The 18,802-nt window shown below is 39.5% G+C and overlaps 1 protein-coding gene across 1 annotated transcript in view; it reads right to left on the minus strand.

Moving 5' to 3' along the window:
* Window positions 1-1,364: 1,364 nt before the first annotated feature.
* COLEC12 (collectin subfamily member 12) overlaps window positions 1,365-18,802 on the minus strand; it is a 156,303-nt gene continuing 138,865 nt past the window's right edge. Inside the window, exons 7-10 of the mRNA XM_075828351.1 lie at window positions 17,813-17,949; window positions 16,314-16,423; window positions 13,023-13,168; window positions 1,365-2,274 (exon numbers count right to left, since the gene is read on the minus strand). Coding sequence (XP_075684466.1) covers window positions 2,252-2,274; window positions 13,023-13,168; window positions 16,314-16,423; window positions 17,813-17,949 — 416 coding nt within the window. The 3' untranslated portion in view covers window positions 1,365-2,251. The remainder of the gene's footprint in view (window positions 2,275-13,022; window positions 13,169-16,313; window positions 16,424-17,812; window positions 17,950-18,802) is intronic.

Below are 18,802 nucleotides of genomic sequence, written 5' to 3' on the forward strand. Positions count from 1 at the left end.
GTGTGGGGGTTTACTTGCTCCACCCTCGTCTCTGCCAGGTGCATAGCTGCTTCTTATTTACCCATGATGGTCCGGAACTAGAGTCTAGGTTCACCATGAACTCTCCTTGTCTCTCCTTTGCCCTTGTTTGTTTCCCGTTCTCTCTTTTCCTTCCCTTCTTGTAATTACAAAAATATTTTTTACATTTGGAGATACAGCTGCTCTGTATTGTCCCACAAAAAATAAGCCCTCATACCACTCTATTGATGGACAAATAAAAAGTTATGGCACTTGAAAGGCCGGGAGTGAAAAACTAAAATAAAAAATTCAAAAAATGGCTCAGTCCCAAAGGGGTTAAAATTGGGTGGTTTATAGGGTAGTCTCATATTTGGGTAACACAAAGACACTTTAGAACTGAATTGGTCCTTCAAAAATTATGTTTTGGACATTTTCCTGAAAATCAGAATTTTGTTTGGTATGACTATCCATCTTACAAGCAGAGAAAACTGCTAATTTTTCTTTAGAAATTAGTGTTTTTCACAAAAAAACATAAAATATATTGAACAATATTTTTCAGTAACATAAATCACAATGTGTCAGAATCACTTGGATGAGCAAAAGCAAAGTTATTCTTACATTAAAATGACAGATTTGAAAAATGGGGCTATGACATTAAGGCCAAAAGTGGCTGCAACACCAAGGGGTTAAAAGTGTTCTCCACTCAGCAACCCTGTGTGTATTTTCTCTAATGACATCTAGATGTCATAGAGGGAGACCTACTTACAAGTACCCCTTTTAAGTCAGCATGGAGAACTTGTCACAACAATGTACTTCAAAGGATGACTAGTGGGTAGGGAAGGGATAACTGTTGAACTTCAGTTGAGCTGCCTCATGAAATAGTGTTACATTGGTAGACAAAGAAAACCCTTTTATTGAAAAAACAAGTCCATATCTGGCCTTTAATAAACCATGTGTCGTATGGGCCTTTAATAGGATCAATTTGTGTTTATTCTTTGTTCTGACAGAAAAAATCTCATTCTCTAAGTGACATTCCGTTTGATGCTCAGTGAAATTATCCTAAGAAACGATGTTCACCAATTGATTTTGAAACAATTAATTGGTATGTTCCTAACAATTATTTTTTACGGAATCATATATTTCATATATTATATATTAACCCTCTGTGTCCCTTCACAATTATAAATACTTTACTTAGATATCAAGTCAAACCCCTTTAGGACTCATTTTACTTTTATAAGTTCCATAAATATTTTGAATGTACACAGTAAAAGTCAAATAAAAAAAAAGTGGAAAACACATTAAAAACATCCATCAACACCAAGTAAAAAGTCAAAAATATTTTTATTTTATTTATATTTACTGTATTGTTTTCACTGCCATTGTTTAAAATAGACAGACTGTAAAATAATAGTCCATATCCAATGTGAAAGTTAAAAGGTATAATGAGAATGAGATTTATGAGACTCCTGTCTGTAATAAATGAACGTTTTGGCAGGCAGAGAAAGAAGCTCACGCCTTAAATGAAATTCATAGCTGTGATGGTGACCATTTTGGATATTACCTCTTCTACAACATAACCTGTAGCAGGCAGGGATCATATTTCTATTGAATAGTTTGGCTCCTTTTCTCGGTCTCCGCAGATGAAACAATTTAGCAAACTGTAGTAAAAATTTCCTAGAAATGAATCGTTTGAGCATTTAAATGGCAAGTTATGTGTGATAAAATCTTTATAAATGATTGGCTGTTTATACCATAATGAATATGCTCCAATATTGTTTTCTTTGGCAAATAAATTCTAATATACAAAAATAATAAAAAGCAAGTATCTTGTACAAAAATACAAATGTTTTGAAAAGCTTTTACAAAAATATTCCATTGATTAAGAACTATAAACCTGTATTATTCTTCGCCTATAACTGATTTAGTTATATAACACTGAGTAAACCTATATCCAAATATATCCATATATTCTAGATGATATTGCATAGGTATGAAAAATTGTATCAATATTTCCAATGTTGACATTAATATTTCTTAGTTACATCACTATCTCTACGTTAATAGTCAATGTTCAGTCTGCAGCAAAGTTCATGGAAAACTAAATTGTAAGAAATGAGTTGCTGATCTTTTTGTTGGCCCAGATTCAGTGCTTCATTGATATTGTGGGTACAATGTAATCCAGTTCCACTTCATATTTTCCTTTAAAAGGAAAGTAGTTTAATATTCCATGTCCATGTGAACATATTATAGACTAGGAGAGGTCTGAAGCCGAATCTGTAAAAATAAATAAAAATAATCCTGAAATTAGTGATCATTCAACCATCGTAAACACATTTTAAGTATTTGGTGTCAAATGGTTAGACAGGTCTTTGTATTTGTTAAATTGTCATCTTTACCATAACCATTGTTGCCATAGGTGCAACTAATTAGAGTCATTTTCTTCAATTGACATATCACTTATTAATGGATGCCAATGGTCTTCAAGAGCAAGGCTGGTTCAAGGTTGGAGGGGGCTCTGGGCAAAAAAAACTAGGTGAGGATCCGTTGGCTAGTAGCAGTGTCATATAATGCAGGGATACTGGACATAAACATTAGATAATTGTTGTCGAATTCCTCTAATGTCAACATTATTTGACAAATTAAATGTAAATGAAGGCAGCCCCACTGTCCTTTGTGTCTGTTGATGGGGGGGACGGACACAAGGGTCGGCATGTTTAATTTTAACATGTCGATCCTTTCAACTGTGAAATAAGCTCTATCAGGTTTGTTCTAGTCAGTAGTGCAGGAAAGAGAATGGAGTTTGGACCCCTAACACCGTAAGGTGACATTAACTTTGCAAACAACTTATGCTAATCTTATAGTATACCTGATGTATATAAACTTTGTAATTTATGGTGTTCACCCCCTGTTGTCAAGCAGAATCTGTCTCTATTTACAGAGCATGGGAGACGGACTGCAGGAAGTGGGGGTGTTTCTCTTCATTGACTGCCAATAGAAGTCCAAACTGCAGAAGGGAAGGTCCCAAAGAAAAGTGCAGAGTGTGTTCCAAAAAGGGGAAAAGCAAAGACACCACTTATCAGTGCGACACCTGCCCCGAAAAACCTGGCCTCTGCATAAAGGAGTTCTTCAAAGTGTACCACACATCTATGGATTATTACTTTTTTATTTATGTACCCTTTTTTTATGCCACCTTATTATACCCTGATGTAGTCCGCACAGCTTACATATGCCCCCACAATATAAATTATAATACTAGCAAAACCCCAAACAAAAATACGACTTATTTATACCTCTAGCTGGAGAGGCCCTGTTGGGTGTAGTTTTCAAAATTGGGTCACTTCTTAGGTTTAGACTGTATTGGTACTTTAGGGGCTCTGCAAAAGTGACATGGCTTCCAAAAACCATTCCAACAGAATTTGAACACTAAAAAGCATTCCTTCCCTTCTGAGCCCTTCCGTGTGCTCAAACAGCAATTTACGATCACATATGCCAATGTTCCCTCTAAGTCTTGGCAGCTCCTGAGCGGAGTAGTTAGGCAGCAGGGCAAGTCTCCATCAATGGTGGGCGATCTGATGACCAAAAATAATACCCCCAGTAAACGCTAATATAGCGTACTAAATTAGAGAATAAGAAAACGTATTTTAAACTAGTGTTAATTACATTTTTAAATACTATAATATTATAAGTGCATGCCGCTGACATCTATGCGTGCATGCTTCCGTGTTGTGCAGTAGAATATCTGCTGCTGAAGAAATATCGCTGGCATCCTGGCCAGACTGACCAAGCTACAGACCCCTGATGATAAGTATAGAAACGCGTAGGGTTGAAGTGAGGGAATTTTGCGTAGGGGGCAGTGGCATTGTTGTGTATCTGTACATGAGATCTGGGTGCGGTAACGCAGGCTCCGGTGTGCACTAGGGTCCAAACCACTGTTACACCAATGTTCAAACGCTGATTCCATATTTTGATATCTATGTTTATATACCCAGTCATAGAGGGTTCGCAAACGAACTAGGACTTGGAGTATTCTATTTAATACGTTTTTAAATACACGGTTGGGCTTTTCACAGTGGTGATTGTACCCCTGTTTTTAGATAGCTATGAAATAAAATTTATACATTTTACTCATTTATCACTTCAGTGAATTTACAATTTTTTATATTTGTGGGAGCACAATATATCGTTAAAATACAGTGAATTAATATTATAAGTGCACCATTAAAATAGAGAGTTATATATACCAATTACAGGCACCAATGAAAGAATCCCTCGCTTACACCACTGTCCCTATAGATAGCGCAACACAGACCCACTGTAGATAGCGTCACACACACCCCTATATATAGCGCCACACACACGGCCCCCTGTAGACAGCATCACACACAGCCCTACCTAATGATAGCTCCTTACAGCCCCCTATAGATAGCGTCACACACAGCCTCTGAAGATAGCGCCAAAAAGACCCACTGCAGATAGCGCCACACAGACACCGTGTAGATAGCACCACACAGACCCCCTGTAGATAGAGCCAAATAGACCCCCCAGTAGATACTCCCACACAGACCCCTGTAGATAGTGCCACACAGCCCTCCTATAGATAGTGCCACACAGTCCCCTATAGATAGTGCCACACAGCCCCCCTATAGATAGTGCCACACAGCCGCACTATTGATAGTGCCATACAGACCCCCCTGTAGATAGCGACCATACAGACCCCCTGTAGATACTGTCACACACAGCCCCCTTGTATATATAGTGCCACACAACCCCCTTGTATATAGAGCCACTCAGCTCCCCTTGTATATACTGCCACACAGCAATCCCCCCTTCCCTTGTATATACTGCTACACAGCAATCCCCACTCCCCTTGTATATACTGACACATAGCAATCCCCCTCCCCTTGTATATATTGCCACACAGTAATCCCCCTTCCCTTGTATATATACTGCCACACAGCAATCCCCCTCCCCTTGTATATAATGCCACACAGCAATCCCCCTCCCGTTGTATATAGTTCCACACAGCCCCCCTCCCCTTGTATATAGTGCAACACAGCAACCCCCCTGTATATAGTGCTACACGTCCCCCCTCCCCTTGTATTTTGTGCTACACAGCAATTCCCCCCCTGTATATTGCCACATAGCCCATTAAAAAAAAAGATTGTACTTACTTCGCCCCGTTTCCGCGATGGACGGAGCGCTACGCTGCCTCTCGGGCGGGACACATGCGCAGACCGGCATGAAAATGTGACGTCATCGCGCCGACCTGCGCAGATGCACATACAAGTGAATGTGGCTGTCGCTAGCACCGGAGCTGCGTCCGGTGCTAGCGACACCACTGCATCCGCACCGTAACAGTACGCAGGCTTTCAAATGTAGTGAGCGGGCGGACCGTGGAAGCTGCACGGCCGCGCAGCTGCTCACCTTATATGGAACACTGATATGGGGTATAGCTGCACTTGGGAGAAATTGCTTTACAAATGTTGGTTTGCTTTTTCTAAAATCTAAGCTAAACCTAAGTTTTATTAGGAAAAATAAAATTTTCATTTTTACGGCCTAATTCCAACAAATTCTGAAAATATAAACTGTGAGGTTAAAATTCTCACTATACCCCTAGATAAATTCCTTGAGAGTGTAGTTACCCAAATGGTATCACTTTTTGGGGGTTTGCATGGTTTTGGTCCCTTGGGAACTTTGTCAAAGCAACATGGCACCTGAAAACGAATCCAACAAAATCTGCATACCAAATAGTACTCCTTCCATTCTGAGCCCTACGTGTGCCCAAACAGCAGTTTAAGACCACATATGGGGTATTGCCATACTCAGGACAAATTGCTTTTACAAATGTGCTTTTTCTCCCCTAGCATTTGTGAACAGGAAAAAAAATATGAGCTAAAACTAATATTTTTACGGTCTAATTTCAATAAGTTCTGCAAAAAACCTGTGGGGTCAAAATGCTCACTATACCCCTAGATAAAAGCATAAGGAGTGTTTTTTCCAAAATGGGGTCACTTTTGGTGAGTTTCCACCATTTTTGTCCCACAGGATCTTTGCAAACCATCCCAGCAAAATCTGAGCTTCAAAAGCCAATAAGTTTTCCTTCCCCTCTTAGCCCTGCCGTGTCCAAACAGCAGTTTATGATCATATGTGGGTTATTGCCATGCTCAGGAGAAATTGCTTTAAAAATGTTGGGGTGCTATTTCTCCTTTGTTCCTTGTGAAAGTAAAAAAATTCTCAGTTTTACTATAAAAAACTGTGTTTTCATTTTTACGCCTTCAAATTAATTCAGCAAAAACATCTGTGGGTCAAAATGCTCACTATACCCCTACATAAATTCCATGAGGTTTTCAAAATTAGTCATTCTGAGGGGTTTCCACTGTTTTGATTCCTCAGGGACTTTCCAAATGAGACATTTGTGTTCCAAAAGCCAAATGGCGCTCCTTCCCTTCTGAGAGCTGCCATGTGTCCAACCAGCAGTTTATGACCACATATTGGGTATTGGCGTACTCGGGAGAAATAGCTTTACAAATGTTGTGGGCTTTTTTCTTCTTTAACCCTTCAGAAAATGAAAAAATTCTATGGTTTATTGGAAAAAACTGTAGATATTAATTTTCTTGTCTTAATTACAATAAATTAGGCAAAAAACCTGTGGGGTCAAAATGCTCACTATACACTTAGATAACTTCCATAAGGGGTTGTAATTTTCAAAATGAAGTCACTTTTGGGGGGTTTCCACTATTCTGATCCCTTAGAGGCTTGGCAAACGCGACATGGTACCCAAAAACCATGTCAGCAAAATTTAAGCTCCAAAAGCCAAATGGTGCTCCTTCTCGTCTTAGGGTTGCCATGAGTCGAAACAGCAGTTTACATATGGGGTATTGGTGTAATTGGGAGAACTTGCTTTTCAAATTTTGGGGTGTTTTTCTCCTTTATACCTTGTACAAATTAAAAAAAATCTGTTTTATTGGAAAAAATTTATATTTTAATTTTCACGGCTGAAAGGTTAACTAAACGTTCAAAATACTTCTGACATGTCATACTGACATGTCAGAAGTTTTGATCGGTGAGGATCCGAGCACTAAGACCCCAACCGATTGCTAAAACTAAGCGGCAGAAGTTCTCGGGTGAGCGCTGAGCCACTTACCATATTTTTTGGACTATAAGACGCAGTTTTTAGCAAGAATAAATCTTGATAAAAAGTCTCTGCACCTTATAGTCGGCAGTCAAAGAACCCGGCAGAGAGCCCCCCTGACCGCTTCCTTACTTAACCTCTTCCCGCGATTGCGCTGTTCCTGGCCGTTTAACTAGTTAAATGCCGCAGCCAATAGCGACCACGGCATTTATAGGGGTTTTCCCATGAAGGACACTTATATATCCACAGGATATGTCATAAATGTCAGATAGATGCGGGTCCCACCTTTGGGACCCGCACCTATCTCTAGAACGGGGCCCCTAAGCCCCGTTCTATCTTACTCGGTTCCGCTGTCTCCCGGCCACTTCCTGGTTAGGTGGTCGGGAGTTACGGAAACAGCCGAGGGCTCGCTGAGCTACGCTGTTTCCCTAACTCCCATAGAAGTCAATGGGAGTTACGGAAACAGCGTAGCACCGCACGTAAAATGTGTAAAAAAAAAAAGTTTGATACATTTTCAGGAGTGTAAAAAAATATTAAAAGTTAAAATAAATACCTTTTCCCATTTTTGCCCAAGCACAATGTAAAAAATAAAAAAAAATAAGAAGAATTGGTATCGCTTCATCCTTAAAAGTCCGAACTATTACAATATTGCATTATTTGACTTGCACGCTGAATGGCGTAATTTTTTTTTCTAAAATCCCAGAATCGTTGTTTTTTCTGGTCACCTTAGCGCAAAAAAATTAAATAAAAAGTTATAAGAAAATCGTATGTACCAGAAAAAGGTGCCAATAAAAACTTCAGCTTGTCCCGCAAAAAACAAGCCCTCACACTACTCAATCGATAAAAAAATATAAAAGTTATTGCTCTCAGAAACAAATATTTTTTTTTTTAAACAAATAGTTTTTTCTTTGTAAAGGTAGTATAATATAAAAAAAATTCTTTTTTCTGTTGTCTAAATCCTGAGTGCATCTTATAGTCAGGTGCGTTTTATAGTCTGAAAAATACGGTGGTTTCTGATCGGCTTTTCTCGGAAATCCAAGTAATCCAAATCGAGAAAACAGAATCAGAAACTAAGTGGCTCAGCACTCATTGGAGCGCTTCTGCCACTTAATTTTAGCGATCCGTTGGGGTCTCATTGCTCATACCCCCACCAATCAAAACTTCTGACATGTCACTATGACATGTCAGATGTTTTTTGATGTTTTAATTACCCTTTAATTCAAAGAAAGTTAGCAAAAAAACCTGTGGGGTCAAAGTACTCACTATACCCCTAGATGTATTACTTGGGGGAGTGTTGATTCCAAAATGGTGTCTTTTTGGGGGTGTTTCCTATGTTTTGGCACAACAAGAAGTCTTCAAACCTGACAGTGCTTTAAATATTTACTAATAAGAAGAAGGGCCGAAAATCCACTAGGCGCTCCTTTGCTTCGGAGGCTGGTGTTTCAGTCCAGTAGCACACTAGGGCCACATGTGGGATATTTCTAAAAACTCCAGAGTCACGGCAATAAATATTGAGTTGTATATCTCTGGTAAATCCTTCTGTATTAGGCTATGTTCAGACAGGGCAGATAAGCTGAGAAAGAGCACACAGCGTATCTGCTCTGGGTGCCGCAGGGTATTCTGGCCAAAAAAACGCACCAAATTGTGGTGCAGTTTTTCGTCCTTAATGTTTGCTGTGGAAAACTGCAAGTATATAAAATAACACAGATACCTTCTGACGTCCTGCAGGTCAGCCTCCAGGGATGACGTTTTATCTCATGTGACAATCACAGGCTGCAGCGGTCAAATGCAATGAAACGTCATCCCAGGAGGCCGGCCTGGATGAAGAAATACAGAATTCTGGGTAAGTATAATATATATTTTTTCTGAGTTGCATATTTGCGGCGGAATCGCTGCTTTTCCACTGCAAAAAAACGCAATATCTGCTATTTATTGCAGGTTTTACATCCCCATTCAATGGTGAATACCCGCAATACAAAAGCAACGATTACGCAAATATAATTGACATACTGTGGATTAAAAAAATGCACCGCAAGTCAATTTCTGAGTGGTTTTTCCCCTCATCATTTACGCAGTGTGTGGATGAGATTTGTTCAAATAAAATCTACTGACTGTATTATGCTACGGTTTTTCCGCAACAAAATCCGTTGCAGAAATTCCGCAGTATTTACGCTACATGTGAACTTACCGTTACAGAAATAAATGGATTAAAACTGCAAAAAAAAAAATAGTTTGTCAATTTCACCTCCATTTTGCTCTAAATCCTGTGAAACATCTAAAGGGTTAAGAAACTTTCTAAATGCTGTGTTGAATACTTTGAGGGGTGCAGTGTTTAAAATAGTGTGATTTAAGGGGGTTTCTAATATATAGGCTCTAAAAGAAGTGAATTGGCCCCTAAAAAATAGGCTTTTGAAATTTTCTTGAAAAGAGATTGCTGATAAAGTTATAAGCCTTGTAACAAATAGATGTTCAAAAAAAATGATCCAAATATATGGGAAATGCAAACTAGTAACTACAAGCAGATACATAAAAATTTAGAAAGATGCAAATGTTTTTCACAAAATGCAATCACAAAATGTAATCACACTAAATATATTGTTTTTTTTTTTACCATTAACATGAAGTACAACGTGGTAGGAGAAAACATTCTCAAAATCGCTTCGATAAGTAAAAGCATTCCAAAGTTATTACCACACAAGATGACACATTTCAGATTTTAAAAAATGAGCCTTGTCCACATGGCCAAAGCTGTCTGTCTCTAAAGGGTTAATTTTTTTTATCTTAACCTATAAATGTTGTTTAGAATCGAATAATAATAGTAGTAATACCACTATTATTAGTAACTAGAAAAAATACATGGCGCTGCCCAGGTATAACGTGTCGGTCTGTCTGTGCGTGTATTCATTGGATTTACTCCAAGGGTGCCCAGGAGGCCAATCCAATCCCTCGTATTTTCTTGGTTTAAGGGAAATCGCTAGTAGCCCTATATACCCCGGCAGCTACACACTGTTTATTTCAATTTCATTTCCTAAATACCTAACAGCTAAACTGGTAGGAAATGGAGTCATAAGATTGTGACAGAGCCTGTTGATTAACATTGGCAGTTTTATTACCAGGTGGCTATAGACTATGGTTGGATCATAATTGAAAACAGCATCATGCATGAAAGCCCACTCATTAGCACGCTGAACATTATGTGTTCTATCAGCTTGCTGACTGGCCTGTGTTTGGGCAAAAGTCTCTGCATTTCTGAGAGCCACCTGTCTGATCTGTTGCTGAGAAAGCCCACGTTTGCTGAGGAGTTTCAGCAGCTTGAGCAGCAGTATGACGCATTTGATCAGCTTGCAGTTGGGCAAGAGGAGCCTCTGCAGCTAGTATTGCAGATTTTCTCCTGGCCATCAGTAATCTGATTGGTTGCTATGGGTAACCACTCCCCTATACCTTACCATCTGGGATTATCTTTTAAGTGCACTACCTTCTACTGCCAGGTAAAAACATCTTTACTATACACCGTGTTCCAAATTATTATGCACATTGGATTTAAGTGTCATAAACATTTAATTATTAGTTTTTCAATTAAACTCATGGATGGTATTGTGTCTTAGGGCTCTTTGGATCATTGTAATCAATCTCAGACACCTGTGATAATTAGTTTGCCAGGTGTGCCCAATCAAAGGAAAACTACTTAAGAAGGACGTTCCACATTATTAAGCAGGCCACAGGTTTCAAGCAATATGGGAAAGAAAAAGGATCTCTCTGCTGCCGAAAAGCGTGAAATAGTGCAATACCTTGAACAATGTATGAAAACATTGGATATTTCAAGAAAACGTAAGCGTGATCATCGTACTGTGAAAAGATTTGTGGCTGATTCAGAGCACAGACAGGTTTGTTCAGATAAAGGCATAATGAGGAAGGTTTCTGCCAGACAAATTAATAGGATTAGGAGAGCAGCTGCTAAAATGCCATTGCAAAGCAGCAAACAGGTATTTGAAGCCGCTGGTGCTTCTGGAGTCCCGCGAACCTCAAGGTGTAGGATCCTCCAGAGGTTTGCAAGTGTGCATAAAGCTATTATTCGGCCACCCCTAAACAATGCTCAGTGCAGTGGGCTCAGAAATACATGAACACTAATTTTCAAACCGTGTTGTTTACTGATGAGTGGCGTGCAACCCTGGATGGTCCAGATGGATGGAGTAGTGGATGGTTGGTGAATGGCCACCATGTCCCAACAAGGCTGCGACGTCAGCAAGGAGGTGGCGGAGTCATGTTTTGGGCTGGAATCATGTGAAGAGAGATGGTAGGCCCCTTTAGGGTCCCTGACGGTGTGAAAATGACCTCTGCAAAGTACGTAGAGTTTATGACTGACCACTTTCTTCCGTGGTACAAAAAGAAGAACCGTGCCTTCCGTAGCAAAATTATCTTCATGCATGACAATGCACCATCTCATGCTGCAAAGATTACCTCTGTGTCATTGGCTGCTATGGGCATAAAAGGAGAGAAACTCATGGTGTGGCCCCCATGTTCCCCTGACCTCAACCCTATTGAGAACCTTTGGAGCATCCTCAAGCAAAATATCTATGAGGGTGGGAGGCAGTTCACATCAAAACAGAAGCTCTGGGAGGCTATTCTGACATCCTGCAAAGATACTCAAGCAGAAACTGTCCAAATACTCACAAATTCAATGGATGCAAGAATTGTGAAGGTGATATCAAAGAAGGGGTCCTATGTTAACATGTAACTTGGCCTGTTAAGTTTTTTTTGATTGAAAGAGCTTTTGATTTCTGTAAATATGACCTCCTGATGCTGCAAATTCAACAAATTACCATTTTAGTTCTCTTTATAATCTTTAAAATGTTTTGATCTCTGTTGTGCATAATAATTTGAAACAGTGCATTTTGAGTTTTTTTCTAAAAAAAAATCTGTTATCATTAGGAGATTTGTTCAATAAAATTCGCATTATACTCCAACGGTTGATGGCTTGAAGATTATACTGACTATCATTTGCATCGACTATTTAGGAAAATCAGCGAAAAATAACATTTGCATAATAATTTGGAACGCGGTGTAATAGCGTTTGTCTGTATTCGCTTATAGTATTGGATCGTGATCGTGTGATAATGGCTCATAACAGAGAACAACAGCAAGGTCGGGACCTTCCCGAAAACCTTCCTGAACACCCGATGTATGTATGTGCCAAATTTGGGGTCAAATAGTTCAGGTGTTTGGATGCCTATAGAGGATGGCAAACAGACATTCGCTATAATGGCTCATAACAGAGAACAATGGCAAGGTTGAGACATTTACGAAAACCTTCCCGGTCACTCGATGTACCTATGTACAGACATTAACTTTTATAATATAGAATAGCAGTGTTACCCGTCTTCACACTGGTCCATTTATTTGTTGTTTGTGTGTGTGGTTAAAAACTTAATTTCCTACTGATATTAAGCCAACATATCGAATAAAGTCCAAGTGCAGGGTACCTTTTTGGAGGTATGACTGGTCTGAAAGTGGTTCAACTTATAAGAATGCTCAAATCCAGTATAGCTATAGTTACAGTTCATTTACATTTACGTTGTTATGGAAACCTGGTCTAAAACTGTGTGTATGTGAGTGAGGCTAAGAATGAAGGACCTGCAAGCTTATATTGGCTAATACAGGTCATCTGATGTGATATGGAGGAAGGTCCTTGATGTGGAATATGTCGAGAATGGTAGGTCCTAGAGACCTGGTCTAATCCTTCGGAAGAGCGTGATTTACTTATGTGCCAAATTTGGTGCAGATTGGTCCAGTCGTTTAGTTCAGCATAAAGAACATGCAGAGAGAGAGAGAGTTTAACAGATACATGATTGATACATGCGTGCAAATGACTATATAATCTACATCATCATACCTTTGTCTATGTCTTTCTCACAAATAAATTTATTAAAGTCTTCACAAGTGAAATCATTCCACAAGCCTGTATATAGTATTCCTGCACAGTCTTCTCCAGCTCCCTTTTCGGAGTTCCAGTTGTCAGGTTGACCTTCTCTCCAGTTTCTATAATTTACATTATGATAAATGCATAAGTGCAGCACAGATTAACCAGAAGATATGTAAAAAAATGTTTTCACAGCAGCAGGCACTAAAACCTGTCTGAGCTGCTGTATATTGGCAGGTGAAGAGAATACATAGAGTACATAGATTACATAGAGTACAGCGGGGCTGGCCACATGACGAAGAGTCGTGTCGCCATCAAGGAAGACTGTGCAACTAGACTTTTGGCCTCCCGCCAGCTCTATAAAAATCTATTAAAATCTCATAATGAGCATGACCGGGGACCGGAATGTATATTAGCGAGTGTACTCACATATTGCAGTACACTGCTAATACTTTTCGGTCCCCACATAACCCCTTTAAAGGACCGAGTCAATTTTGGCCGTAAATTATTCTGTTTGTTTCTCTTAGCATTCTGTCAGCCATACCTTTTTTTATTTTTAAGGCTATGCAGCTACAGTTAGGTCCAGAATTATTTGGACATTGACACATTCTTCATGATTTGGGCTCTGCATGCCACCACATTGGATTTGAAATGAAACAACTGAGATGCAATTGAAGTGTAGACTTTCAGGTTTAATTTAAGGGGTTGAACAAAAATATCCTGTGAAACGTTTAGGAATTGCAACAATTTTTCTACACAGCCTCCTCATTTCAGGGGCTCAAAAGTAATTGGACAAATGAGCATTTCCATAAATAAAATAGTTTTTTTTAAACAGTTTGTAGAGAATCCTTTGCAGGCAATGACTGCCTGAAGTCTGGAACCCATGGACATCACCAAACGCTGGGTTTCCTCATTTGTGATGCTTTGTCAGGCTTTTACTGCAGCTGTCTTCAGTTGTTGCTTGTTTGTGGGTCTTTTTGCCTTAAGCAAGTGAAATGCATGCTCGATCGGGTTGAGATCTGGTGATTGACTTGGCCATTGGAGAATATTCCACTTCTTTGCCTTAAAAAACTCATGGGTTGCTTTCGCAGTATGTTTTGGGTCATTGTCCATCTCTACTGTGAAGAGACGTGCAATCAACCTTGCTGCATTTGGTTGAATCTGAGCAGAAAGTATATCCCCGAACACTTCAGAATTCATCCGGCTGCTTCTGTCTTCAGTCACATCATCAATAAACACTTGCCACCCAGTGCCTTTGGCAGCCATTCATGCCCATGCCATCACACTGCCTCCACCATGTTTTACAGAGGATGTGGTGTGCTTTGGATCATGAGCCGTTCCAAGCCTTCTCCATACTTTCTTCCTCCCATCATTCTGGTACATGTTGATCTTAGTTTCATCTGTCCAAAGAATGCTGTTCCAGAACTGGGCTGGCATCTTAAGATGCTGTTTGGCAAAGTCTAATCTGGCCTTTCTATTTTTGAGGCTGATTAATGGTTTGCACCTTGTGGTGAACCCTCTGTATTTGCTCTCATGAAGTCTTCTCTTTATGGTAGACTTAGATACTGATACACCTACTTCCAGGAGAGTGTTCTTCACTTGGGTAGATGTTGTGAAGGGGTTTTTCTTCACCGTGGAAAGGATTCTGCGATCATCCACCACTGTTGTCTTCCGTGGATGTCCAGGCCTTTTGGAGTTCACAAGATCACCAGTGCGCTCTTTTTTTCCAAAAATGTACCAAACTTAATTTGGCCACTCCTAACATTTGTGCTATCTCTCTGTTGGATTTCTTCATTTTTTTCAGTCTAACGATGGTCTGTATCACTTGCATTGAGAGCTCCTTTGACTTCATGTTGTGGGTTCACAGCAACAGCTTTCAAATGAAAATGCCACACATGGAATCAACTCCAGACCATTTACCTGCTTAATTGGTGATGGATTAATGAGGAAATAGCTCATGCAGCCCATTAAATAGCTTTTGAGATAATTGTGCAATTACCTTTGGTCCATTAAAAAAGAGGCGGCTACATATTAAAGAGCTGTAATTCCTAAACCCTTCCTCAAATTAGGATGTGAAAACCCTCAATATGTTTTGGTAAACAGCTAAAATGCCAAAACTTGTGTCATTGTCCGAATAATTCTGGACCTAACTGTATGTTAGGTCTTTTTTTTTTTAGCAGAATAAGTTGTATTTTTTGGACATCATTTTTGGGTAAATATATGGTAGCCATTATCTTTAGTATGGGGAGTGCATAAAAAAGCAATAAAAAAAAGTGAGTATTTTGTTTATTGTTATTGTGCTGCGATGTGATTTTTAAAAAATTGTTTATGTCATGTAAATTTTTGTAAACAAAACAATTGTAGTACAAAAGCAATTTTTGTGTTGCGATGTGACTTTTTATATTATTTTATGACAGTACATTACTTCTTGTGCATGTAAAATTCACAGGTATCGATTAATAGATGGCCCTGGGGACCTTTATTAGGCCCAAGTCGGTCTCAATTACATTCCTCAGTTAGCCCGGCAATTGCGTTGCCTTCCTTTTGTCCGCATTGCGATCACCACTGATCATGGTGTTTCAGGGGTTAAACGGCTGGGATCTGAGTTTATTCCGATGCCAGCCTTTAGGGCAAGAGTGTGGCTATCAATCACAGTCACACTTCTGCTTCTGATCACAGGGCACTGCTAGTGTGCCTGTGCAATCATCGATGACATTCATGTACACCATCCTGCAGGAACTACATCGCACCAATAACGTACATGTTCACAATTTACGTTAGGGGGTTGAAGTAGTTGTCCACTTTGGATGATTCCTTTTTTTCTTAGAAGGGTTCCCCATTATGGTGCCGATGATAACGAGTCCAAAAAATAGGCCTGCATTCTCTTTTCGACTGTCACTCATGTCCCAAGTGTCACTACATGGGACCCACACAGTTTCACTTGTATTGAATGAATGGGCTCCATTTAATAGACAGTAATCTACAATATAGGGCCATTAATTTCACAGGCCACAGGGAAATATTCTGCCCCTTCCCCAGGGACCCACCAAATATATGGTATGAACCTGAAAAAGTGCATAAAGATTATATTATTCCCTCTCAATTTCCATTTAGAGGAGCACACAGATTAAAAAAATGTGTGGTCCACTTTGCAAGGGAAGGGAAATAACGTGATGAAGTTCTTTCAGGTAATTAGCTTGAATTTATACTACTACCACCACTATTCAGACAGGTTTTAAACATGTCCTCGCTTTTTATACATACGTGAAATTTGGAATGGTGCCATCCAGCCACTTCCATGCATTCTCCTCGTCCTTGTCAGTAAGTCCAATCCAAAAGCTTCCTTTTTTATAAGTGTGCTTCTTAAGAAATTGCTATTAAGGGCAAAAAAACAACAACAGATTGATGGAAACAATCAGAATGATTAACCCCATATTCATGAATTCAAAATCACAATCTCAAGATCACAATGTCAGACTGGTGGAGACTCAAAGAAATAGTTACAACAGGGCTTGGGTTAATCACATGAGCCCATGAATTTTCATTCCAATCTCTTAATCATAGTGTATTATAATGTCATATGACCGCAACATGTGAGTAGACCCCTGAAGTGCATGGCGCCTAATAAGTACCTCTCCTCCATTACCTCACTGTCTACAGATTTCCAAAATGCCTATGAAAGTGACATTAGCACAAAATCTTTGCATCAGGATCTTCATGAAATAGGTTTCAATGATCAAGCAACTGCACACAAGTCTTAGATTACCATGTGCAATGCCAAGCATCTGCTGGAGTGGTGTAAAGCAGGGATTCTCAAACTTTTACTGGGCACTCACAAGCCAGAACAAGGTGACACCTGGGCCTCATCACCCATGGTCAAAATCCATGCAAAATTAAAAACATTGATCAATTTACCTTTCATTTTTCTCCTGTACCCAGTATATTAAATAAAAAAGCATAAAAAAGTAAATTATGTTGCGAAAGCAGAAATAACTGCAGCCAGAGAAAAGCCTATGCAACTTGTGATCAATTCTGTGAAAACTGCCTCCCCATTTGCTTCTCAGCAACAACTACAGGATGCCTCAGGGTTGAGATCTGTCTCACAGTTTGAGAAGAACTGGTGTAATGCATGACGCCACTGTACTCTAGAGTAGTGGAAACGTGTTCTCTGGAGTGTTAAATATGTGGCAGTCTGACGGCAGATGCCAGGAGAACACTGCCTACAGGAATGCATAGTGGCTACTTTAGAATTTGTTGGAAGAGAGGGGATAATGATCTGGGCCTGTTTTTCAGGGTTTGTGCAAGGCCCTTTATTTCCATTGAAGAGTAGTGTTCATGATACTACATACGAAGACATTTTGGACAAGTGTATGCTTCCAACTTTGTAGCAACAGTTTGGGGAAGGCTCTTTTCTTGTTCCAGCATTACTTGCGCCCCTGTGCACAAAGCACGGAGGAACTCGAGTGGCCTGAATAGAGCCCTGACCTCAACCCCATAGAACATTTTTGGATGAACTGGAATGCTGATTGTGAGGCAGTTTTTCTTGTCCAACATCAGTGACTGACCTCACAAATGCTCTTTTGGCTGAATGGGCACAAATTATCGCAATGGTTTTAGAATAGGAAGTCCAATAAGCTTATGTGTGATGGTCAGGTGTCCGCATACATTTGGCCATATAGTGTATTTTCCCATTACTTCACTGTGTTTTTCGTGTTGAATTAATAGTATATCCCGAATACGCTCCAAACCATATCAACACTTACCAGCTCTTCTTTGGTTTCTATGATAACTAAAATAGCTCCCTTTTCTTCACAGAACAGCTTAGCATCGTCAAAAATATCACTTCCAGTTGAAAAATAGTAGCATTTGTCAGTAAAATTCTTCCATTCATAAGGACACCCTAAAAGGAAGATAACATATAATATGTAGTTATTAATGAGTTGATCTCCATGCAACTGATTTAAAAGATAGAGTAAGGCTGCGTTCACATCTGCGTCAGGGCTCCGTTCCAACGTTCCATCGAAATTTTTAGTCGGAACGGAGCCCTGACTAACACAAACAGAAACCAAAGGTTCTTGTCACCATTGAAATCCGGATCCGGTGCAAATGGTTTCCATTTGTCTCCGTTGTGCAGGGGTTCCGGCATTTTGACAGAATAAATATGGTAGTCGACTAATCTATTGATTCTGTCAAAACGACGGAACCCCTGCGCAATGGAGACAAACGGAAACCATTTGCACCGGATCTGTCACCATTGAAATCAATGGTGATGGAAACGGTATCCTATGGTTTCTGTTTGTGTCAGTCAGGGCTCTGCTCTGACGGAAAGCTCCGTCGGAACGGAGACCTGATGCAGATGTGAACGCAGCCTAAACTGTACAGCTACATTTCTCACATGGAAACTGTGAAAATCTACCAGAGTTACTCTATGGCAATAAACATGTACACTCAGTCACACCAAGTGTGCAAGTATATTGGGGAGTTGGTGTATTGAGATATTAAAATCTATAAGATTTTGCTGTAGAAATTACTTATCAATGTGTTCAAAAATTTCTTCATTGTTCATCATTCAGTAAGTATTTATTGTTGTTAAAGTATGGCACCACAGAGCGGCATTGACCGGACAACAGTTCGCACAATTTTCAAATTGCTTGTTTTTTGTTTTTTTTTTTAAACTTTTTTTATTAAATTTTCCATATTTTAACATACATATATAATGTCTCAACAGAATAAAAGAAAAAAAAGAAAAACAA

The sequence above is a fragment of the Rhinoderma darwinii genome, chromosome 5 (genome assembly GCF_050947455.1).
Source record: "Rhinoderma darwinii isolate aRhiDar2 chromosome 5, aRhiDar2.hap1, whole genome shotgun sequence".
NCBI lineage: Eukaryota > Metazoa > Chordata > Amphibia > Anura > Rhinodermatidae > Rhinoderma > Rhinoderma darwinii.